The sequence below is a fragment of the Ornithodoros turicata genome, chromosome 5, assembly GCF_037126465.1.
Source record: "Ornithodoros turicata isolate Travis chromosome 5, ASM3712646v1, whole genome shotgun sequence".
In the NCBI taxonomy this organism is placed as follows: domain Eukaryota; kingdom Metazoa; phylum Arthropoda; class Arachnida; order Ixodida; family Argasidae; genus Ornithodoros; species Ornithodoros turicata.
In genome coordinates this window covers 19837598-19863701 of record NC_088205.1, presented here as the reverse complement: position 1 = coordinate 19863701, position 26104 = coordinate 19837598, and the positions used below count along the sequence as shown (strand labels likewise).

The following is a 26104-nucleotide window of genomic DNA, read 5'->3' as shown; positions in this document are numbered from 1 at the left end:
ACGTTTTACCCGACAACACTCTGTACAAGTTCAACACCCAAAGGAGAGAATTGCGGGAATTGCAGAGAATAAAATTACTGTATGGCCTTTCCATTTGTAGTACTATGCTATGTCACTACTACATGTGTGCTATGACACTAAAATAACTACTACTGTGCTATGACACTAAAATAAGGTGATAGTTTTTCAGTATGGGGGGGGGGCTACGAGAAACCTCGAGTATATTTCGTGAATTGGATCTACATTTATGTGTGACCTGTGTTGATCTGCCTATTGTAATTAAGATAACACATCTTCCATTGTGTTTATGCATAATGCTCATCTTCATTGTATATTGGTTAAGCATTTCTGATGACGGTTGTGTGATCTCCTTCTCCCAAAATCTGATTGCCACATAGAATTTATTTCGTATACGTTTGTGTGCCGTGTGTTACGAAGATTACGTGATTAGAAATGTAGACTGCGCCTGCACATCATGCTTGTAAAATCCTCCATTTGCAGCGCGGCATTTGATAATAGATTCCTTTCAACATATATTGTCAAAAAATGTTATAGACATACTTTGAATTATACATTTGTCGTTTGCTCATGCATAAGAGGGCTAGTCCAACTGTTTGAGAAATGTACATGCACTGTGGGATTTAATTCATGAAATATGATAAGTTTGAATTATGCATTTGTCGTTTGCTCATGCATAAGAGGGCTAGTCCGACTGTTTCAGAAATATACATGCATTGTGGAATTTTATTCATGAAATATGATAACTTTTCACAAAAGATTAGTTATCGTCTTTTGTAATCATACACTGATGTATCATGCCTCTAAATTTCAATGACCGATCCTTCTCCGGCAATTCTTTCCTTCGGGTGTTGAACTTGTACAGAGTGTAGTCGGCTAAAACCTATTTGATGGTCAGCTCTGATCCCGTATGAGAATTCTTACACACAGTGTAGAATATTCGTTATCTTACAGATCATTGTTCTCAATCTAGCCATGTTAAATACAAAGTGTTTTTCTTTGTGATGCATATAATTCATTATATTGATGACGAAGATTACATTTATTATTTTAGTTATATGCTGGTTTATTCCGATAAATTACAATTGTCCTATTTCAAACTCTGAAGTTTTCGTTTGTTGTCTTCATTGATGAATTCCGGAGACATTAAATAGTTTATTCTGATTATTGGGCGCTTGAATCCAGCATTGATTAACGCAGGCGATATGTTGTCGCCGTGTTTGTATTGCTTCAACAAATGGAAAGGCCATACTGTAATTTTATTCTCTGCAATTCCCGCAATTCTCTCCTTTGGGTGTTGAACTTGTACAGAGTGTTGTCGGGTAAAACGTATTTAATGGTCAGCTCTGATTCCGTATGAGAATTCTTACACACAGTGTGGAATATTCGTTACCTTAGCGATCATTGTTCTCAATCTAGCCATGCTAAATACAGAGTGTTTTTCATTGTGATGCGTAGAATTAATTATATTGATGACATAGATTACATTTATTATTTCAGTTATACGCTTGTATATTTCGATAAATTACAATTGTCCTATTCCACACTCTGAAGTTTTCGTTTGTTGTCTTCATTGATGAAATTGGAATGTATTACATAATGATGTCTTATTATCGGTCGCTTGAATCCAGCGTTGATTAATGCAATCGATACGTTGTCGTCGCATTTGTATCGCTTCAGCAACTTGCACTTTGTTGCGATGAACTTGCACAACCTCTTATTGATGTTTCCTTTCTTTGTATGAAGATTCCTGAATGGCGAACAAGACAGTATTACATGAAAATCGTCCGGTGTTCCACCGCAGTTGATATGTTCGTTGAGTTTCAAAAATTGATGATACATCAGACCTTGTACAACAATATTGAACTTGTGCTCATGCGACATCGTTGCAATAACTGGTAGAAGAAATTAAATGCGTTGCCGTGGTAGTGGAACATATCATGTGACACGATTTCTATGTACTTTCCATCTCAACAGTTAGGTGTAATTTCAACAAATCCGTAATGTATCGTGCGATATAGACCGCTTGTAGATGATAATTTGATCTGACTGCTTTCTTGATGAACGCAATGCCCATTGCAATGATTACAATTACATCTGGTCTAGGGTACTTCGATTCTTCATTAGCAAACCTCAAAAACTCCGCCATCAATCCCAGTGGCCCTTCCGACGTTGATGTGCAGATATTTTTATAACTATTGTAGATTCGGCATACAAATTCTTGCACCTTCAATTCTGTAGTTTGTGCAAGTCAGGGTCTGTATGTCAGTACACGTTTATTGTAGAACGATACAATGGCTACCCGAACTGGGCGCGCGAGATATTACACTTTATCACGAGGCTCGCAGAGCCTCTTCGTCGTTATAGCACATCTCCCCCCTTTAATGCACTCAGCTAACAAACCTGTCCCAGCCACACAAACACACTCATTCAAATCCAACTTGAAGTCTTTTCACTGGCTTCACCACTCTGCCGCTGCGAGTAGTCATTCCTGTTGGGTTATGTGGGGGGTGGTCTCCCGGTTGGTGGCCGGAACTGTCAGACGAACCAGCTTGTGAAACTTCCCGAGACGACGACCTAGCGGAGACAACACGCTCAGGCCCAGGGCCTGTTCCTCCTCCGAGTTCCTGGGGACGAGAGTCGGACGTGGGAGCTGCCAAAGTCTCTGCAGAAGGACCTTTTTGGGGGCAATCAGAGGAGGGTGACGGTACAGGTATCAAGTGAAATCTGTTCCTACGGAGTACCCCATCGTCCATCTGAATGTTGTAGGACCGAGGCGCTGCTGCTGGTGCCTGAACCACGCCACTTAATCGGGTGTCCGTTATCCATACCCTCTCGCCTTGCCGTAGGGGTGGTAAGGTTCGCACACCATGTCGATCATAGTTTCTTTTTTGCATTTCAATGCGACGCTCTTCCCATTGACGCAACTGATTCCGATCTGGTGTCTTGGGACTTAACAGCGACGCGGCGGTAGGAAGCGACGTGCGAAGACGGCGACCCATAAGTAGCTCAGCCGGACTGAAACCATTTCCTAATGGCGTAGCGCGGTAGCTCTGAAGAGCTTTATACGCATCGTCCGACTTTTTGAGACTGAGCTTGGTGACACGGACAGCGGCTTCGACGAAGCCGTTGCTTTGTGGAAAACGTGGACTAGAAGTCCTGTGTTCAAATGACCACTCTTTCGCGAATGTAGCAAAGTCACTGCCCACTAGTCTCCGAAATTGTGGTCCATTGTCGCTGATGAGTACTTCTGGCGTTCCGTGCCTGGCAAATATGGATTTCAGGTGATCGATGACCGCTGAACTTGTTAAGTTGGTCAAAGGAGCCAGTTCCGGATATCTTGAATAATAATCCGTTACCAGCAGGAACCACTTGCCACTAAGGTAGAAAAGATCGACCGCTACCTTCTGCCATGGGCGCTCTGGGAACGGCGAAGGCATCAAAGGCTCATGCCTATTGGTAGACTCCTGGACACAGCGCGGACATCTTCGAACATCATCCTCGATATCCTTAGAAATTCCAGGCCACCAAACTGTCTGCCTGGCTCTTTCCCTGCACTTTGTGATCCCGGCATGCCCTTCATGGATCTTGTTGAGTATCTCTCTTCTCATGGCGACGGGGATAAGAATTCGGGACCCTTTCATGAGAAGTCCGTCGTCGAGAGAAAGGTTAAACCTCTCTTGCCAGTAGTTCTTACAGCTCGAGTCAACAAGTGTTTTGTCTGGCCAGCCTTGTTGAAGGTAATTCGACAGCATCTGACACGAAGTGTCTTCGTATTGCGCCTTCTTGATTTGGGACAATCTCTGATCTGTCGCAGGAAAGTAGGTGACGATTCCCCTGACGTAAGCCGCCAGCTCATCCTCCAACCCACTGTCTTCAATGTCCGGAAGCGGGCTTCGCGAGAGAACGTCGGCCGCTACTAGAGATTTTCCTGGGACATGAACCAAATCACAAGAGTGCCGCATCAGCTTCAGCTTCATCCTTTGTAGACGAGGGGTTATGTCGTCCAAAGGTTTGTTCATGAAGATTGGAATTAAGGGCTTGTGATCGGTCTCGATAGTGATGTGTATCCCCGTGATGTAATCCCGAAACTTATCGCATGCCCACACAATGGCGAGTCCCTCCTTTTCTATCTGAGCATACTTCTTCTCCGTGTCTGTGAGACTTCGTGAAGCATATGCGACAGGTCGATACGTCCCATCAGGTTGCAACTGTCGAAGAATCGCCCCAAGTCCATATGACGAAGCATCAGCGGAAACAACTGTCCTTTTCTTCGGATCGAAGAAGACCAGAACCGGACTTGTCGTTAGCAACGTCTTGACGGTCTTGAATGCTCGCTGTTGTGCTTCTGTCCAAACCCACTGCGACTTGGAACTTAATAAAGCGTTTAACGGGCTCACAACATCAGCCAGATGAGGAATAAACTTTCCGAGGTAGTTCACCATTCCAAGAAAACTTTTTAGTTCCGTAAGAGACGTGGGAGGCTTCATATCTTGAATGGCCTTCACTTTTGTGTCATCTGGATGGATTCCTTCTTGGTCGATGATATGACCCAAGAACTTTACTCGTTGAACACCGAAGACGCACTTGTCTTTGTTCAAGGTCACCCCATAGTCTTGCAATCGAGCGAGAACCTTGCGTACTCTGTCATCGTGCTCTTCTCTTGTCTTCGCGTGAACAAGGATGTCATCCATGTTGCAGACGACTCCATCTAAGCCCGAGACGATATGAGCCATCTTCTTCTGAAAAAACTCGGGTGCTGATGATATCCCAAACGGTAACCTTGTGAACTTGAAGCGACCAAAGGGAGTAATGAAGGTCGTAAGTAATTGCGACTCTTCGGTAAGCTGAAACTGCCAGTAGCCAGAATTCGCATCCAACTTTGAGAAGTACTTGGAGACGCCTATCTGAGCGATGACATGGTCTGTGACTGGCATAGGATGAAGTTCCCTTTCTACGAATTTGTTCAACGGGGTGTAGTCAACACAAATTCGGTAAGTTCCATTTGGCTTTTTCACAATTACCATGCCGCAGCATCATTCCGTAGGCTCATCTACCGGTACGATGACACCCTGTGCGACCATGTGGTCAATTCCCTTCTTTATCGTTTCCATGAGAGGAAGGGGTACTCTGCGCGGGGCTGAAAGCGCAAAGGGTACGGCGTACGGTTTCAAACGTACATGATAAGGTATCTTGACACAGCCTAGTCCTTGGAACAGCTTTGGGAATTCTCTTACAGGTTGAAGACTAGATTCCATCGCCGATTCTATCGCCGTAACTTCGAAGAGTCTTTTCACAAGACCAAGGGCTTCGCTAGCTTCGCTAGACAATAGGGGTTCTTCTAGACCTCTAATTACAAAAACATCCGTGGACAGCTTCTTCAGCCGATATTCGAGTTCAGGTTTTATTACGCCCAGGACTTGAAGCTTGCTCCGATTCGGCCCTTTCAGTATTCTGCTTGGCTTGTTTAACGGAATCGTTGATAAATATGTACGATAAGTCTCCTCGGAGACTACAGTTACATCGGCTCCCGTGTCGACTTTAAAATCTAGCGTAGTTCCGCAAAGGTTTATTGGCGCTAGCCAACGCTTGGGCCCTTCGACGTTTATTGTGCCGAGAAACGCGGGTTCTTCTGAAACCACCCTGACTGCTGCAGCACTTAAACATACTCGGGAGTAATGCCCCATTTTGTTGCAGTTATTGCATTTTGCATATCTTGCTGGGCAACTATCTCTGCGATGTGGGGAACGACCACATTTCCGACAGAAATTCCCGCTTCGCGAGTTAGCAGAATGCCCTGTCCTTCCATTGTTGGTTGCAGATTTATGTGCGTGCCAGGCAGCGCTCTTCTGCACCAATAACTTGGAACTTTTGACTCGTTGAACCTTGTGTTCAGGACCTGGCTGCAACGACGCTTGTTGCTTCTTAACCGTTTCCGTCTGTCGAGCCATAGTCGTGGCTTTCTCCAGCGTAAGGTCAGGATTCAATTGCATCTTTTCTGAGAGAACTCTGTCTTTTACTCCAACAACAATTCTGTCCCGAATCAGCTCATCGCGTAGGGACCCAAACTTGCAATGTTCGGCAAGAGCATGCAGATCCGTTATGAACTCTTCGACGGGCTCTCCCTCTTTTTGAGAACGGGAGTTAAACTTTGCTCGTTCATAGGTGATATTGCGCTTGACCACAAAATGCTTGTCAAAAGCGGCTACAACGGTCTCGTAGTTCGTCATGTCAGCTTCGCTTAAGGTCAAAGACAACAGTACATCTTCGGCCTTATCTCCCATAACATATATGAGGGCGTTGACCTGTTCTTCGTGAGGCTTTAAATTCAGCCCGCTGACCACGCGGTATCTTCCGAAGCGTCTGATCCACTTAGGCCATTCTTCAGGGCAACTAAAATTGAATTGCTCTGGGGGCTGACAATGCGTTAGGGACACGGCAACTCCGGGGGTTGAACTCTGCCCCAAACTGGACTCTGGAGACAACATGGCGTTTGATCGGCAGAACGGAACTTCTACTCACGTCCTAGTCGAGGCTTTCCCTGAGTATCCCACTTCTGACACCATGTGCAAGTCAGGGTCTGTACGTCAGTACACCGTCAGTAGTTTGTACCTTATCTTCGAATACCACCATGTCTAGGACGTATTGAAATGCAGCGATATTTGAATCGTTTCGAGGCTCTTCCTTTTCGAATCAGTTTTTTTATCACATCTTCCCATAACTTATGGTATCGAGTACAAAATCCGTCTATCTCTTCAATGTAGAGCAATTGTCTGTTCTGTTTTCGATTGTGCCTCTACACTTAATTAAAAGCATATCTATGCTTATTTTATTGATTAAAAATTTATCACCTGGTTTAGAATGCTATTAATATCCACCCGTCGTGAGAATTGTGGAAAATGATTTACAAAAGGATATGATGAGTAAGAAAAAACGTGTGCTTTCAATGATTCTATGTACAAGACCACGCTAGAATCCTCCCTTCCATAACTTGATGTTGGTGCTGGGGTCGTCGGCTTTCATCACTCACTTTATTGCTTGAACCCACTAGTTGATCTTGTTTATTGATTGAAATGACAAGTTTCTGTACAGATTCTGTGGCGTATTCACGCTGCTTGCTTAGAGACGATTTGTCTGAATTAATTATTGTTTTGACTTTGTTTCAGGTTCGATTGACATTCTATGAGTTGGGCATTATGTATGCGTGATGTATTAATTGTGTCTGTCGATTTCCTCTATAGGAAAACATTTAAATATTTCTCGCTTGCTTAGAAAGTTACTACCTGAAATAATTGTTGTCTTGTATTTGTTTCAATTGATCACTTGATTGACATCAGTAAAAATGATCTCTGAGTAGGGAATGCCTGATATTTCTGAGTTGTGTTTCAAATTTGATTTCTTTTGTGTGTGGTTCATCTATATGGAACTTTCTGTTGCGGGATATTACAAAAATTGATGTAATTAAATTTGTTTCTGGTTTTTGATTGAGTATCGTTGCTATCATTTAATAATTTGGATTTTCTCTACATGTTCAATAAAAAATATTGCCTGTGTGCAAAGGCCATCAAAGTTAGCCGACTATGTCATCCACTTTGACGAAAGACTTCCGTTTCAAGGAAAGGATGCGAAAAGATAGTGATCCCCACGAATAATATTGGCATCTATTTGCGCTGCACAATAAAATATATCGCCTTTGTACTATCGTATCTGACCTCGAGAGCGCCGTGTTTGCTTGAGGAATGAAAAGGAATATAGCCCCAGGTTCATCTATATAGAACTTTCAAGATATTACAAAAACGATGTAATTAAATTTGTTTCTCGTTTTGATTGAGTGTTGTTACTATCATTGAATACTTTGGACTTTCTCTATATGTTCAATAAAAAATATTGCCTCTGTACAAACTTAGCCGACTTGTCATCAAGAATTCCGTATCAAGGAAAGGATGTGAAAAGATAGTGATCCCTGCGAATATAGGCATCTATGCGCTGCACAATAAAATGTATCGCCTTTGTACTATCTTATCTGACCTCGAGAGCGCTCTGTTTGCTTGAGGAAGGAAAAGGAATATAGCCCCCAACTATTTCAGTGATAAAGCATGCGCAGTGCTTTGGTCGTATAGACAGAGAGATTTGTAGAGACAGTGTTGGATTCATAAAACAAAGTAAGGCTTGTAGTGTCTCTTAGAATGAAAATTGTATAGTGTTCGATTAGATTATGTCACGAGGATGATTTTATGATAGTTAAAATGATAGATTATTCTCCTCTGTTGTTTTGATTAAGAATAACTTCTTTGATTAAATGTGGTGTTATAGATTTTATTTCTCTTCTGTTCGTGTCGTTTTTGTCGTTCGTGTCCCATGGTCTTCCATGGTCTCTGCTGTTCACAGTTAATTACATACAACTATCAGAACTTCCCGCTATTCCAATGATGGTTCTCACGTATAGGAATATTAGACTTTTTATACTACAACTTGTAATTTTGATTGTAATCATGTTTATTAAGAATATCTTCTTTGTAGTGGTATAGATTTTATTTCCTCTTGTGTTCGTGTCGTTCTTGTCGTTCGTGTTCCGTGGTCTTCCAGGGTCTCTTGCTGTTCACAATTACATACATCTATCGGCACCCGTCTTCAACAAATCAGGGCAGATATCATAAGAGCTGGTTGTTGGCTAGGAGCGTGCTATGTGGTGAGGTTCATTTTTAACATAGTCGTTCGTGTCCCATGGTCTTCCAGGGTCTCTGCTGTTCACAATTAATTACATACATCTATCGGCACTTGTAATTAAAATCCCGCTATTGCAGTGATGGTTGTCACGTATAGGAATATTAGACTTTTTATAATACAACGTGTAATTTTGATTGTAATCATATTGATTAGGAATATCCTCTTTGATTAAATGTAGTGTCCGTTTCTTGTGTTGATATGGTATAGTTTATCTATTATTTCGCTACATGTTGGAGGATATGTCGGTTTGGTTCTATATTAATGCTATCTGTTGATCATCTTGATTCGAATTATTTCCTAATGTCTGCACTATTCACCTGATAAGAAATTGATTAATTAAAAGCTGTGCCATGTTGGAACAAAATATATAAAACTTAGAAACCCTATTGTGCTTGAAATTACAAAAAACGTTTAACAAGAAATATGGTAATGAGGAAATTATTAGTGTTGCGATAATAGTGATCGCGACTCAGACTTTTTATAATACAATTTGTAATTTTGATTGTGACCGTATTGATTGTGATGTCTTCTGTGATTAAATGCTATTCCATTTTAATTCTGATTCATTGAAAACTTGTGTGTATGATTACAGTTAATAAAATATATTGTGTTTGAACTGTGATACCTATTCACTGCTATTGTATGGTACCCGTAATAAGTATATTCTTTGTTACGTGTATTGCATTGTCTTTCTTCTGCTTCAGGTGTTTTGGCTGGGTTTTCTCATCCACACAGAGTCACAGCATAATTCGTGGCATTATTGACTTTAACAAATACATTTTCACTTGTAGTTTTGTGTATGACTATCCTTTGCATGTCTATACTTGCAAGTAAACCACTCACTGCACACCTGTTTTAGCGGAAAAAATTTGTGAGGGAAGTCGGCCCCGGTGGAAAAATGGCGAAACCAGGTGCGCTAGCTGAAGTATCTGGGTGTATGGTACGATGACGCTCTGAGCTGGTCCCACTTCACTGACTACTTGGACGTAAAGTCATCGAAGGCTCTCAGCATCCTTCATCGATGCTGTAGCAGTCGAATTGGTATGCGCAGGTCTGCTCTGCTTTATATTTATAAACTGTACATCCGGCTTACATTGGAGTTTGACCGTGTCCTCTTTTCCCTTGTATCTTACTGTATATCACTGGCGCTTGAACAAGCTAGAGACGGGCCCTGCGACTCTGCTTGGATCTTTCCGAATACACGGCAAACGAAACGATGTGCTTCTGTATGAGGCTCGCTTACCTTCACTGAAAGAACGGTTTCGGTTGCTCGCTGTGTGCTGTTTCCTACCGCAAGGACAACATCTCATTGCGTTGGGGAACACTGAGCCTATAAGAGTTGCTAGGTGGTGGTGGTGGTGGTACTGCTGAAAGATCTCGCCGTAGTCCGTTTCACAGAGGTGGGCGGCGTCACGACTAACGGTTAGTACGCCGGGGGCAGCCTAGACACTCGTCGCCAGCTGCTCTTCGCCCAACAGCTCCTCGCGCCACTCAGGACCTCTTTGGCGGGTGTATGCATACTTGGTATCCACTCAGAGCCACCCACATTGATATATTTCATGCGGGTGCCAAGCGCATTCCATTTTGCACTTTAGAGAGGACATCGACAGACTACATAAACCGATATGCGCAATACTTAATCGTCGCAACTGACGCGTCGGTCTCTGAGGAGCGCGCTGGAGCTGGCTTGTTTTTTTCCTCAGCTTGGTTTCCACCGGTTCGGCTCCCACTTTACCCGCCCTTTGACAGCGAATTTTTAGCTATGGCCCTTGCCCTTAGGAGGGTCCCTTCCTCATTTGAAAGGGTTCTCTTGCTCTCTGACTCTCTATCCGTCATTTCTACTTTCGCGTCGTCATAGGATCTGGTGCCGCCCTCACAGTCCTTGTTGTCAACCTCAGTACATTTTGCCCCACGGCACAGTAGCGATATCATCATTACGTGGAGTCACCTTTAAGGAAACTGCTGATACCCTCGCTAAAATGTTCCCCTCTGGCGAGATATTTAATCTCCTCCTTGTTCTTCCGTTGCCAGCTATAGACGACTCACAATGCTCTCTCGAGCTCCCCTCCCCTCCCCCGCGGTCCCTCTATGAAGATATCGCCTTCTCGTGGAAGCCTATAGCCACTGTAGCTCATGACAGACAGAAGCCTGGTTGACGCGAACTCGATGCCTGGCGCTACCCCTAAACGTTTACCTCCGCCGGACTGGGCCAACGACACCCAGGTGGTACTGGTTGGGCGCTCTTTGTCCCGCGTATGCTACCACTGTGCCAGGATGAAACGGGCCAACACTTCTTACTCCTCTGCCGATTACGACCCACTCCGCCAGAGGTATATCTGTACGCCTCTGCGTTTATTGCGAACCCCCGTCTCTTTAGCTTCATTGCCGTCCGTCGGAGCACCCCATACCGCGCTGTGCAACGGGTCTATGGCAGTAGGTCTCGTATCTTACATCCTTCCCTCGAACCGCTTTTAAACGTCTTCTCCATCCTCTCTCACACATTCTCAAATACATGCATACTGATATATACGCACATACGTCATACGTCACACATGCGTCAATGACATATGCGTTCACGTTGTGACGGGCCTTCCGTATGATGGTGGTGGAGGTGAAAGAGATCGCCGTTGTCGGCCTCACAGAGGTGGGCAACGTCATGACTAACGCCATGGGGAGAATGTGCGTCCTGGGCCGACTTCCAAACCCAGGAAAAACCCCATACAGCACGGCCGGTCCAGAGATCCGAACGTGGCACATCCCAGTTTCGACGTGACATGGCCAGCACGCGAGCTGGTGCACTCTAAGAAGAAGAAAAAAAAAAAAGGCGTACTTTTAGTACTTTTACTCCTTTGGGGGACTAAATGCATTGCCACAAAAAATAGTCCCTTTTGGGAGTAAATGCACGGGAGTAAATGAATGTCACAGAGTGGAGACTGCATTTTACGCGCTGTTGTAAGAGTCCCAAGTAAATAATTCGTGTGCATGCATGAAAATACTTTGAAGCAAACCGTCAACCGTGATATATCGAGTGATATAAAATCTTGCGCCATATGTAGGGCACAATTTGCGAAGAACGATGCGCTAACTGTTTCTTACTCTGTATGGCTGGAAAATTGCTACGTTGGCTGAGTTATGCCGTTCAAATTGACCAAGGGCACGTGTTTACGTAGTCTGTTGCATCCAGGAGACCATTCGCGTAGTTCAGTGACAATTTGCAGCCCTGGGGAGTAAATGTCGGTACTAAATGTTGGGTTAGGGGACTAAAATGGGGAGCAATTGCAGACTAGGGGAGTAGAAGCTGCAATTACTTCCCGTTCTCCTTCTTTTTTTCTTAGAGTGTGGTGGTTCTGGTGAAATGGACGAGCTGGCGTTTGATAGATCACATAGACGTAATGGAACATTTCTGGGTATACGCGTATGCGCATGCCCAGCCACTTCTGCCGTCGGCCGCCATGTTTGTTGGCATAAAAGCATACTGTAGGCTGTGACGCAAGCTGGCGAAGCTTTTTCTCGCAGTGGCCTGTATACCGTAAGGGCCTGTTGTTGCCGCGAAGTTGATGATGATGGGTTTTCGGAGGTGATTGTGATGACGCTGTCGCTCACCCGACTCCTATTTTAAAATAGAACTGTCCTCAGATCGAGTGAAAAAAAAACATGCTCCTTTACAGTCCACTTGTTTAAGCTACACAATGAATAAAGTTCAAAATATCGGTCAGTAGTAAATGGTCCCGTCGTATGAAAAACAGGTCCACTCAGCAACATGGACCCCTGACCCCTGGGCCGACTTCACTCGCGTACTTTTTCCTGCGCCCGGCGGGCGGCGCGTGTGCAGAGGGTTGTCCGCTTACCCGTGGGGAGAGGGCTACGTGCGCGCTTACCCTCGCACATTTTTCCGTCTGGGCCGACTTCTTTCGTCATTTTTCTATCTGTGCCTACTTCAATCGCAAACTTTTTATCTTCGCAGACTTTATCACTCAAAGGGTTGTGGGCGATATTCCTTCTTCCAGCAAACAGGGCGCCCTCAAGGTCATATAAGATAGTACAAAGGCGATATATTTTATTGTGCAGCGCAAATAGATGTCGGTATTATTCGCGGGGGTCACTATCTTTTCGCACCCTTTCCTTGAAACGGAAGTCTTTCGTCAAAGTGGATGACATAGTCAGCTAAGTTGCTACAGAGGCGATATTTTTTATCGAACATGTAGAAAAAGTCCAAATTATTAAATGATAGCAATAATACTCAATCAAAAACAATGAGAAACAAATTTAATTACATCAATTTTTGTAATATCTTGAAAGTTCTATACAGATGAACCTGAGGCTATATTCCTTTTCCTTCCTCAAGCAAACAGGGTGCTCTCGAGGTCAGATAAGATAGTACAAAGGCCATATATTTTATTGTGCAGCGCAAATAGATGGCGATATTATTCGTGGGGATCACAATCTTTTCGCATCCTTTCCTTGAAACGGAAGTCTTTAGTCAAAGTGAATGACAGAGTAGACTAAGTTTGTACAGAGGCAATATTTTCATTGAACATGCAGAGAAAGTCCAAAACAATACTCAATCAAAAACGAGAAACAAATTTAATTACATCATTTTTTGTAATATCTTGCAACAGAAAGTTCTATATAGATGAACCACACAAAAAAATCAAATGTGAAACACAACTCAGAAATATGAGGCATTCCCAACTCAGAGATTATTTTTACTGATGTCAATCGAGTGATCAATTGAAACAAATACAAGACAAATAATTATTTCAGGCAGTAACTTTCTAAGCAAGCGAGAAATATTTAAATGTTTTTGTATGGAAGAAAATACACAAACACAATTACACGACAGACAGAAAATACACGACAGAAAATACACCACAGACACAATTAATACATCACGCATACATAATGCCCAACTCATAGGATATCAATCGAACCTCAAACAAAGTCAAAACAATAATTAATTCAGACAAATCATTTCTAAGCAAGCAGCGTGAATACACCACAGAATCTGTACAGAAACTTGTCATTTCAATGAATAAACAAGATCAACTAGTGGGTTCAAGCGATAAAGTGAGTGATGGATGAAAGCCGACGACCCCAACACCAACATCAAGTTATGGAAGGGAGGGTTCTAGCGTGGTCTTGTACATAGAATCATTGAAAGCACACAGTTTTTCTTACTCATCATATCCTTTTGTAAATCATTTTCTATAATTCTCACGACAGGTGGATATTAATAGCATTCTAAACAAAACAAAAAACAAATTTTTAATCAATAAAATGAGCATAGATATGCTTTTAATTAAGTGTAGAGGCACAACAGAAAACAGAACAGACAATTGCTCGACATTGAAGAGATAGAAGGATTTTGTAGTCGTTACCATAAATAATGGGAAGATGTGATAAAAAAACTGCTTCGAAAAGGAAGAGCTGCGAAACGATTCCATTATCGCTGCATTTCAATACGCCCTAGACATGGTCGTATTCGGAGATATGGCACAAACTACACGATTGAAGGTGCAATAATTTATATGCCGAATCTACAATAGTTATAAAAATGTCTGCACATCAACGTCGGAAGGGCCACTGGGATTGATGGCGGAGTTTTTGAGGTTTGCTAATGAAGAATTGAAATGCACTAGACCAGATGTAACTGTAATCATTGCAATGGGCATTGCGTTCATCAAGAAAGCAGTGAGATCAAATTATCATATACAAGCAGTCTATATCGCACGATTCATTACGGATTTCCAAAGTCTCGGCGACCCACACCAAAAAAGTCTTTTGCTGATGTGGTTGCCCCGGAAAAAGCTGTTCTCAACAGTGTTCGTGGAATATCGTCTTCAGCTCGAGCTCAACCGGATTTGCCACGGTCCGTGCCACATGGTGGATGTCCTAGCCACAGAGACACACAAGGAAACATTAATCGGGAGAACTGTGACATTCTCACGGCCATTTTGCCTCTTATCTTAGCTGCCCTACGTTCAATACTCAAGTCGTTACCTTTTTTTACTGAGCTTCCAGAAGTGCAAGCGTTACTCACGCTGGAGCCCCTTCTGAGTCGTTACCAACAAGAGTGCCCCTCGGATAACAGCGATGGCCACTAGCTATTCCAGGACTTGCATTTGCTAGTGGAACTGTAATGGGCTCCAAAACAAGTTAAGCGACCCTCGAAACTTCGTTTATCGTCACCAGTTTCCCCTCATCGCTCTTTGTGAAGCCCGAGTGCCGACTTCTTTCAGACTTTCAAATTATGTTATATACCGCTCTGAGACACGCACAGGGCTTAGTCGGGCGATGCTGTGCGTCAGAAAGACATTCCAAGTGTACTCCTTGGTGGGTCATCGGATGATGATTTTGAATATGTCGTGTGCAGCGTGCGTCTGCGCTCTAGACGCATGACTGTTGCTAGTGTATACATAGCTCCGTCGGTACGCATTGAAGATCACATGATCACGGATTTTTTTTCGGCTTCTCCATAATCATTTCATCGTGCGTGGTGATTTCAACGCCCATGGTACTGCTTGGGGAAACTCTCATGATGATGTACGGGGCCGCCTGTTACAGTAAAGCTTGGAGGATTTTGACGCCATCGTTTTAAATGATGGCTCTCCGACTTTTTTTCGTGGGCCCTTGGACCGCCTTGACTGGTTTTTGGAGTCCCGGACGCTCCTACACTCTGCGCAGGCAGGCTTCAGGAGAGCTCGTTGTACAATGGATTGTGTCTTGAATGTGTTAACCCACGTAGAACAGTCTAGATCGGAAGGTCTACTAACCGCGGCATTCCATGATATTAAGCGAGCCTATGACATTACAAGCCACGGCCATGTACTCCATGAGCTTCTCTCCCTGAGCGTCACTGGGCGAGCTCTCAGGTGGATAGCCAACTATCTACGTGGTAGAGCTGTCGTGTGATGACTTCGGATGGTGAAACGTCTCATCACAGCACAACAGCAGGTGTCCCACAGGGCGGGGTCCTCAGCCCACTCCTCTTCAATGTCGTGATGGCTGCTCTACCAGCTCTCTTGCCACGGGGCGTCAACATCAGCTTGTATGCTGACGATATATGCATATGGACATCCGGCAAGCAATTCCAGCGCTACAGCGCCGCTTACAGTGTGCCTTTGATGTTGTTGCTGCTTTCCTGGAAAATAGAGGCATGGACCTCTCTGATTAGAAGACTGTCTTTTTTTTGCCTTTCACTCGCCGTCATTTGAAGAACTTTCAGCTTCATATAGGTGGGAATGTCGTGCGGCGTGTTACACACCATAAGTTTCTTGGTGTGGTTCTTGACCGCTGTCTGTCCTGGAGAGCGGAGGTTCGTTGTCTGAGAGGTAGAGCTGAGTCTCGGCTGAGTGTCCTGCGATACCTCTGTGGTACCCGCTGGGGGCTTTCTACAAGGGCATTGCTTGGTCTACACCGGTCCCTCATACGACAAATGTTGATGTACCATCTTCCAGTGTCGCATAACCTTTGTCCTTCGTCCGAACAAGTGTTGGAAACCGTCCTTGCAAAGAGTATGAAACAGTGCCTTGGTGTCCACAAATCAATGCCAACTGTCCCTGCCATGGCCGAAGCCAAGGAGCCTTCGCTGGTCTTCATGCGGACGGCACAATCTCTTGGGCACTACATGAGCCACTACCGTCACACATTAGTGCGCGACATTCTTCGGCGACCAGCATTCAGATACTGCCAAGCTGTTTTAGCTCACCGCAGCCTCATTCCAAAGCACAAAAAACTGGTTCTAGCTGCAGTCCCACCATGGGCTCTTCAGGCAACACCTGTGCATGTCAATGTCCCTGGCGTGACTTCCAGAAAATCGGCTACAACAAATGTTGTTCTTCGCCAACTCACTCTGAGCCTACTTCATCGCGATGAAGGTAGAATTAAAATCTTTACTGATGGCTCATCGACGCAGACTGGCTTTACCTGTGCATTCGTAATCCCTGAGCTGTCGATTGAACGAAGCGCTAGGCTGTCGCACCCGATGTCGGCTGCTGCGGCCGAGCTGCATTCCATTCTTATGGCGCTTTCCTTCATTGGGTCCCGTCAGCCACCCATGCACTGGACCATATACAGTGACTCTAAAACCGCCCTCCAAGCTCTGCAGTGCACCATGAGCTCGAGCTCCCTCGCTCCACTGGTGTGTGACGTCCACAGGGAGTATTCGTGTGCTGTCAAACAGACACATAACATCACCTTGCAGTGGATCCCAGGTCATTGTGGCGTCCCTGGGAATGAGGCTGCCGACCTACTTGCAAGACGGGCTCATGTGGCACGTGGCGTACCGACGCACCCTACGTATTTCACCCAAGCGGACGCGAAACAAGCAATTGGTACTCTTATGAGACGTCTGTGCAGCGAACACTGGCGCAGCAGTGTCCCTTCTACGTCGTTCCTGCGCAAGATGGACCCAGATCTCCGTTTTTATATGCCGTCAGCGCTTCCTCGACCCATCACGTCGCTCTACTACAGGCTTCGCCTCAACGTGCCATACAGTGGACGACTTTTGTTTAAGCTCGGCATGGTCCCGCCCCCCAACTGCGGTCTGTGTGATGTAGTTTAGGACGTGGATCATATACCCCAAGACTGCCCGAGGTGCACTGCACACCGTTGTACCCTTGTGTCGTCCCTGTCCCGCCTGGATAATCGGCCATACTCCACCGAAAAGGTTCTTGGATGCTGGCCAGCAAATCAGCTCATACTTACCATGCGCGCCCTTGTGCAATTTCTCGTCTCGACGGACCTCTCTGACAGATTGTGACGCTCTTTGTTTTTGTGCATTGAGATTTCGCTTCTGGTGCCAAGCTAGGTGGTTATGTTCGCATTTATTCTGTTTCCATTCCGTTGCAAAGCGTCGAGTTTTGTGTAATTTCCCTTTCTTTCCCCTTTCTTTCCCTTTCTTAAAAATCAATCAATCAATCATTACGGATTTGTCGAAATTACACCTAACTATTGAGATGGAAAGTACATAAAAATCTTATCACATGATATGTTCCACTACCACGGCAACACAATTATTTTCTTCTGCCAGTTCTTGCAACGAACGTCGAATGAGCAGAAGTCCAATATTGTTGTACAAGGTCTGATGTATCATCACTTATTGAAACTCAACGAACATATCAGCTGCGGTGGACCACCGGACGATTTTCATCCAATACTCTCTTGTATGCCATTCAAGAATCTTCATACAAAGGAAGGAAACATCAATAAGAGATCGTGCAAGTTCATCGCAACAAAGTGCAAGTTGCTGAAGCGATACAGATGCGGCGACAACGTATCGATTTCATTAATTAACGCTGGATTCAAGCGACCGATAATAAGACATCATTATGTAATACATTCCAATTTCATCAATGAAGACAACAAACGAAAACTTCAGAGTTTGGAATCGGACAATTGTAATTTATCGAAATATACAAGCGTATAACTGAAATAATAAATGTAATCTATGTCATCAATATAATGAATTCTACGCATCAGAATGAAAAACACTCTGTATTTAGCATGGCTAGATTGAGAACAATGATCGCTAAGGTAACGAATATTCCACACTGTGTGTAAGAATTCTCATACGGAATCAGAGCTGACCATTAAATACGTTTTACCCGACAACACTCTGTACAAGTTCAACACCCAGGAGGAGGAGGAGGAGGAGTGTCGTTGGGAGGAACCCGAGAGGTCTGCCTGCCTGATTAGGCGGCATGTTTCTCGGGAAGGGAAAGGTGGTGGAGAGGAGGAGAGGAAAGGGTGAAGTGGAAGACCGAGCGGAATCCGCTCGGGGGGAGGATAGCTGCGTCCATGGGCCGACTTCAGGGGAACTGTGCCGGCATACGCCTATTACACATCTGAGGGAAACCCAGGAAAAACCCCAGACGGCACAGCCGGCCCGCGGATTCGAACCGCGGACCTCCCAGTCTCCAAGCGCACGCGTTACCGCTGCGCCACCGGAGCCACCCAAAGGAGAGAATTGTGGGAATTGCAGAGAATAAAATTACTGTATGGCCTTTCCATTTGTAGTACTATGCTATGTCACTACTACATGTGTGCTATGACACTAAAATAACTACTACTGTGCTATGACACTAAAATAAGGTGATAGTTTTTCAGTATGGGGGGGGGCTACGAGAAACCTCGAGTATATTTCGTGAATTGGATCTACATTTATGTGTGACCTGTGTTGATCTGCCTATTGTAATTAAGATAACACATCTTCCATTGTGTTTATGCATAATGCTCATCTTCATTGTATATTGGTTAAGCATTTCTGATGACGGTTGTGTGATCTCCTTCTCCCAAAATCTGATTGCCACATAGAATTTATTTCGTATACGTTTGTGTGCCGTGTGTTACGATGATTACGTGATTAGAAATGTAGACTGCGCCTGCACATCATGCTTGTAAAATCCTCCATTTGCAATGCGGAATTTGATAATAGATTCCTTTCAACATATATTGTCAAAAAATGTTATAGACATACTTTGAATTATACATTTGTCGTTTGCTCATGCATAAGAGGGCTAGTCCAACTGTTTGAGAAATGTACATGCACTGTGGGATTTAATTCATGAAATATGATAAGTTTGAATTATGCATTTGTCGTTTGCTCATGCATAAGAGGGCTAGTCCAACTGTCCAAACTTTTCACAAAAGATTAGTTATCGTCTTTTGTAATCATACACTGATGTATCATGCCTCTAAATTTCAATGACCGATCCTTCTCCGGCAATTCTTTCCTTCGGGTGTTGAACTTGTACAGAGTGTTGTCGGGTAAAACGTATTTAATGGTCAGCTCTGATTCCGTATGAGAATTCTTACACACAGTGTGGAATATTCGTTACCTTAGCGATCATTGTTCTCAATCTAGCCATGCTAAATACAGAGTGTTTTTCATTGTGATGCGTAGAATTAATTATATTGATGACATAGATTACATTTATTATTTCAGTTATACGCTTGTATATTTCGATAAATTACAATTGTCCTATTCCACACTCTGAAGTTTTCGTTTGTTGTCTTCATTGATGAAATTGGAATGTATTACATAATGATGTCTTATTATCGGTCGCTTGAATCCAGCGTTGATTAATGCAATCGATACGTTGTCGTCGCATTTGTATCGCTTCAGCAACTTGCACTTTGTTGCGATGAACTTGCACAACCTCTTATTGATGTTTCCTTTCTTTGCATGAAGATTCCTGAATGGCGAACAAGACAGTATTACATGAAAATCGTCCGGTGTTCCACCGCAGTTGATATGTTCGTTGAGTTTCAAAAATTGATGATACATCAGACCTTGTACAACAATATTGAACTTGTGCTCATGCGACATCGTTGCAATAACTGGTAGAAGAAAATAATTGCGTTGCCGTGGTAGTGGAACATATCATGTGACACGATTTCTATGTACTTTCCATCTCAACAGTTAGGTGTAATTTCAACAAATCCGTAATGTATCGTGCGATATAGACCGCTTGTAGATGATAATTTGATCTGACTGCTTTCTTGATGAACGCAATGCCCATTGCAATGATTACAATTACATCTGGTCTAGGGTACTTCGATTCTTCATTAGCAAACCTCAAAAACTCCGCCATCAATCCCAGTGGCCCTTCCGACGTTGATGTGCAGACATTTTTATAACTATTGTAGATTCGGCATACAAATTCTTGCACCTTCAATTCTGTAGTTTGTGCAAGTCAGGGTCTGTACGTCAGTACACGTTTATTGTAGAACGATACAATGGCTACCCGAACTGGGCGCGCGAGATATTACACTTTATCACGAGGCTCGCAGAGCGTCTTCGTCGTTATAGCACATCTCCCCCCTTTAATGCACTCAGCTAACAAACCTGTCCCAGCCACACAAACACACTCATTCAAATCCAACTTGAAGTCTTTTCACTGGCTTCACCACTCTGCCGCTGCGAGGAGTCATTCCTGTTGGGTTATGTGGGGGGTGGTCTCCCGGTTGGTGGCCGGAACTGTCAGACGAACCAGCTTGTGAAACTTCCCGAGACGACGACCTAGCGGAGACAACACGCTCAGGCCCAGGGCCTGTTCCTCCTCCGAGTTCCTGGGGACGAGAGTCGGACGTGGGAGCTGCCAAAGTCTCTGCAGAAGGACCTTTTTGGGGGCAATCAGAGGACGGTGACGGTACAGGTATCAAGTGAAATCTGTTCCTACGGAGTACCCCATCGTCCATCTGAATGTTGTAGGACCGAGGCGCTGCTGCTGGTGCCTGAACCACGCCACTTGATCGGGTGTCCGTTATCCATACCCTCTCGCCTTGCCGTAGGGGTGGTAAGGTTCGCACACCATGTCGCTGATCATAGTTTCTTTTTTGCATTTCAATGCGACGCTCTTCCCATTGACGCAACTGATTCCGATCTGGTGTCTTGGGACTTAACAGCGACGCGGCGGTAGGAAGCGACGTGCGAAGACGGCGACCCATAAGTAGCTGAGCCGGACTGAAACCATTTCCTAATGGCGTAGCGCGGTAGCTCTGAAGAGCTTTATACGCATCGTCCGACTTTTTGAGACTGAGCTTGATGACACGGACAGCGGCTTCGACGAAGCCGTTGCTTTGTGGAAAACGTGGACTAGAAGTCCTGTGTTCAAATGACCACTCTTTGGCGAATGTAGCAAAGTCACTGCCCACTAGTCTCCGAAATTGTGGTCCATTGTCGCTGATGAGTACTTCTGGCGTTCCGTGCCTGGCAAATATGGATTTCAGGTGATCGATGACCGCTGAACTTGTTAAGTTGGTCAAAGGAGCCAGTTCCGGATATCTTGAATAATAATCCGTTACCAGCAGGAACCACTTGCCACTAAGGTAGAAAAGATCGACCGCTACCTTCTGCCATGGGCGCTCTGGGAACGGCGAAGGCATCAAAGGCTCATGCCTATTGGTAGACTCCTGGACACAGCGCGGACATCTTCGAACATCATCCTCGATATCCTTAGAAATTCCAGGCCACCAAACTGTCTACCTGGCTCTTTCCCTGCACTTTGTGATCCCGGCATGCCCTTCATGGATCTTGTTGAGTATCTCTCTTCTCATGGCGACGGGGATAAGAATTCGGGACCCTTTCATGAGAAGTCCGTCGTCGAGAGAAAGGTTAAACCTCTCTTGCCAGTAGTTCTTACAGCTCGAGTCAACAAGTGTTTTGTCTGGCCAGCCTTGTTGAAGGTAATTCGACAGCATCTGACACGGAGTGTCTTCGTATTGCGCCTTCTTGATTTGGGACAATCTCTGATCTGTCGCAGGAAAGTAGGTGACGATTCCCCTGACGTAAGCCGCCAGCTCATCCTCCAACCCACTGTCTTCAATGTCCGGAAGCGGGCTTCGCGAGAGAACGTCGGCCGCTACTAGAGATTTTCCTGGGACATGAACCAAATCACAAGAGTGCCGCATCAGCTTCAGCTTCATCCTTTGTAGACGAGGGGTTATGTCGTCCAAAGGTTTGTTCATGAAGATTGGAATTAAGGGCTTGTGATCGGTCTCGATAGTGATGTGTATCCCCGTGATGTAATCCCGAAACTTATCGCATGCCCACACAATGGCGAGTCCCTCCTTTTCTATCTGAGCATACTTCTTCTCCGTGTCTGTGAGACTTCGTGAAGCATATGCGACAGGTCGATACGTCCCATCAGGTTGCAACTGTCGAAGAATCGCCCCAAGTCCATATGACGAAGCATCAGCGGAAACAACTGTCCTTTTCTTCGGATCGAAGAAGACCAGAACCGGACTTGTCGTTAGCAACGTCTTGACGGTCTTGAATGCTCGCTGTTGTGCTTCTGTCCAAACCCACTGCGACTTGGAACTTAATAAAGCGTTTAACGGGCTCACAACATCAGCCAGATGAGGAATAAACTTTCCGAGGTAGTTCACCATTCCAAGAAAACTTTTTAGTTCCGTAAGAGACGTGGGAGGCTTCATGTCTTGAATGGCCTTCACTTTTGTGTCATCTGGATGGATTCCTTCTTGGTCGATGATATGACCCAAGAACTTTACTCGTTGAACACCGAAGACGCACTTGTCTTTGTTCAAGGTCACCCCATAGTCTTGCAATCGAGAGAGAACCTTGCGTACTCTGTCATCGTGCTCTTCTCTTGTCTTCGCGTGAACAAGGATGTCATCCATGTTGCAGACGACTCCATCTAAGCCCGAGACGATATGAGCCATCTTCTTCTGAAAAAACTCGGGTGCTGATGATATCCCAAACGGTAACCTTGTGAACTTGAAGCGACCAAAGGGAGTAATGAAGGTCGTAAGTAATTGCGACTCTTCGGTAAGCTGAAACTGCCAGTAGCCAGAATTCGCATCCAACTTTGAGAAGTACTTGGAGACGCCTATCTGAGCGATGACATGGTCTGTGACTGGCATAGGATGAAGTTCCCTTTCTACGAATTTGTTCAACGGGGTGTAGTCAACACAAATTCGGTAAGTTCCATTTGGCTTTTTCACAATTACCATGCCGCAGCACCATTCCGTAGGCTCATCTACCGGTACGATGACACCCTGTGCGACCATGTGGTCAATTCCCTTCTTTATCGTTTCCATGAGAGGAAGGGGTACTCTGCGCGGGGCTGAAAGCGCAAAGGGTACGGCGTACGGTTTCAAACGTACATGATAAGGTATCTTGACACAGCCTAGTCCTTGGAACAGCTTTGGGAATTCTCTTACAGGTTGAAGACTAGATTCCATCGCCGATTCTATCGCCGTAACTTCGAAGAGTCTTTTCACAAGACCAAGGGCTTCGCTAGCTTCGCTAGACAATAGGGGTTCTTCTAGACCTCTAATTACAAAAACATCCGTGGACAGCTTCTTCAGCCGATATTCGAGTTCAGCTTTTATTACGCCCAGGACTTGAAGCTTGCTCCGATTCGGCCCTTTCAGTATTCTGCTGGGCTTGTTTAACGGAATCGTTGATAAATATGTACGATAAGTCTCCTCGGAGACTACAGTTACATCGGCTCCCGTGTCGACTTTAAAATCTAGCGTAGTTCCGCAAAGGTTTATTGGCGCTAGCCAACGCTTGGGCCCTTCGACGTTTATTGTGCCGAGAAACGCGGGTTCTTCTGAAACCACCCTGACTGCTGCAGCACTTAAACATACTCGGGAGTAATGCCCCATTTTGTTGCAGTTATTGCATTTTGCATATCTTGCTGGGCAACTATCTCTGCGATGTGGGGAACGACCACATTTCCGACAGAAATTCCCGCTTCGCGAGTTAGCAGAATGCCCTGTCCTTCCATTGTTGGTTGCAGATTTATGTGCGTGCCCAGCAGCGCTCTTCTGCACCAATAACTTGGAACTTTTGACTCGTTGAACCTTGTGTTCAGGACCTGGCTGCAACGACGCTTGTTGCTTCTTAACCGTTTCCGTCTGTCGAGCCATAGTCGTGGCTTTCTCCAGCGTAAGGTCAGGATTCAATTGCATCTTTTCTGAGAGAACTCTGTCTTTTACTCCAACAACAATTCTGTCCCGAATCAGCTCATCGCGTAGGGACCCAAACTTGCAATGTTCGGCAAGAGCATGCAGATCCGTTATGAACTCTTCGACGGGCTCTCCCTCTTTTTGAGAACGGGAGTTAAACTTTGCTCGTTCATAGGTGATATTGCGCTTGACCACAAAATGCTTGTCAAAAGCGGCTACAACGGTCTCGTAGTTCGTCATGTCAGCTTCGCTTAAGGTCAAAGACAACAGTACATCTTCGGCCTTATCTCCCATAACATATATGAGGGCGTTGACCTGTTCTTCGTGAGGCTTTAAATTCGGCCCGCTGACCACGCGGTATCTTCCGAAGCGTCTGATCCACTTAGGCCATTCTTCAGGGCAACTAAAATTGAATTGCTCTGGGGGCTGACAATGCGTTAGGGACACGGCAACTCCGGGGGTTGAACTCTGCCCCAAACTGGACTCTGGAGACAACATGGCGTTTGATCGGCAGAACGGAACTTCTACTCACGTCCTAGTCGAGGCTTTCCCTGAGTATCCCACTTCTGACACCATGTGCAAGTCAGGGTCTGTACGTCAGTACACCGTCAGTAGTTTGTACCTTATCTTCGAATACCACCATGTCTAGGACGTATTGAAATGCAGCGATATTTGAATCGTTTCGAGGCTCTTCCTTTTCGAATCAGTTTTTGTTTATCACATCTTCCCATAACTTATGGTATCGAGTACAAAATCCGTCTATCTCTTCAATGTAGAGCAATTGTCTGTTCTGTTTTCGATTGTGCCTCTACACTTAATTAAAAGCATATCTATGCTTATTTTATTGATTAAAAATTTATCACCTGGTTTAGAATGCTATTAATATCCACCCGTCGTGAGAATTGTGGAAAATGATTTACAAAAGGATATGATGAGTAAGAAAAAACGTGTGCTTTCAATGATTCTATGTACAAGACCACACTAGAATCCTCCCTTCCATAACTTGATGTTGGTGCTGGGGTCGTCGGCTTTCATCACTCACTTTATTGCTTGAACCCACTAGTTGATCTTGTTTATTCATTGAAATGACAAGTTTCTGTACAGATTCTGTGGCGTATTCACGCTGCTTGCTTAGAGACGATTTGTCTGAATTAATTATTGTTTTGACTTTGTTTCAGGTTCGATTGACATTCTATGAGTTGGGCATTATGTATGCGTGATGTATTAATTGTGTCTGTCGATTTCCTCTATAGGAAAACATTTAAATATTTCTCGCTTGCTTAGAAAGTTACTGCCTGAAATAATTGTTGTCTTGTATTTGTTTCAATTGATCACTTGATTGACATCAGTAAAAATGATCTCTGAGTAGGGAATGCCTGATATTTCTGAGTTGTGTTTCAAATTTGACTTTTTTGTGTGTGGTTCATCTATATGGAACTTTCTGTTGCGGGATATTACAAAAATTGATGTAATTAAATTTGTTTCTGGTTTTTGATTGAGTATCGTTGCTATCATTTAATAATTTGGATTTTCTTTACATGTTCAATAAAAAATATTGCCTGTGTGCAAAGGCCATCAAAGTTAGCCGACTATGTCATCCACTTTGACGAAAGACTTCCGTTTCAAGGAAAGGATGCGAAAAGATAGTGATCCCCACGAATAATATCGGCATCTATTTGCGCTGCACAATAAAATATATCGCCTTTGTACTATCGTATCTGACCTCGAGAGCGCCGTGTTTGCTTGAGGAATGAAAAGGAATATAGCCCCAGGTTCATCTATATAGAACTTTCAAGATATTACAAAAACGATGTAATTAAATTTGTTTCTCGTTTTGATTGAGTGTTGTTACTATCATTGAATACTTTGGACTTTCTCTATATGTTCAATAAAAAATATTGCCTCTGTACAAACTTAGCCG

The 26104-nt window shown here is 44.4% G+C and overlaps 3 protein-coding genes across 3 annotated transcripts in view; 1 reads left to right on the top strand and 2 right to left on the bottom strand.

The window, feature by feature from the left end:
* Positions 1–26104, top strand: part of LOC135395359 (solute carrier family 2, facilitated glucose transporter member 8-like) — a 72283-nt gene that overhangs the window by 31364 nt on the left and 14815 nt on the right. The gene's annotated exons all lie outside the window — the stretch shown is intronic.
* On the bottom strand, positions 2445–5045 carry LOC135395239 (uncharacterized protein K02A2.6-like). Its single transcript, XM_064626478.1, has one exon. The coding sequence runs from the start codon at positions 5043–5045 to the stop codon at positions 2445–2447; it is 2601 nt and encodes an 866-aa protein (XP_064482548.1).
* On the bottom strand, positions 20617–21633 carry LOC135395238 (uncharacterized protein K02A2.6-like). The gene has a single exon (XM_064626477.1). The coding sequence runs from the start codon at positions 21631–21633 to the stop codon at positions 20617–20619; it is 1017 nt and encodes a 338-aa protein (XP_064482547.1).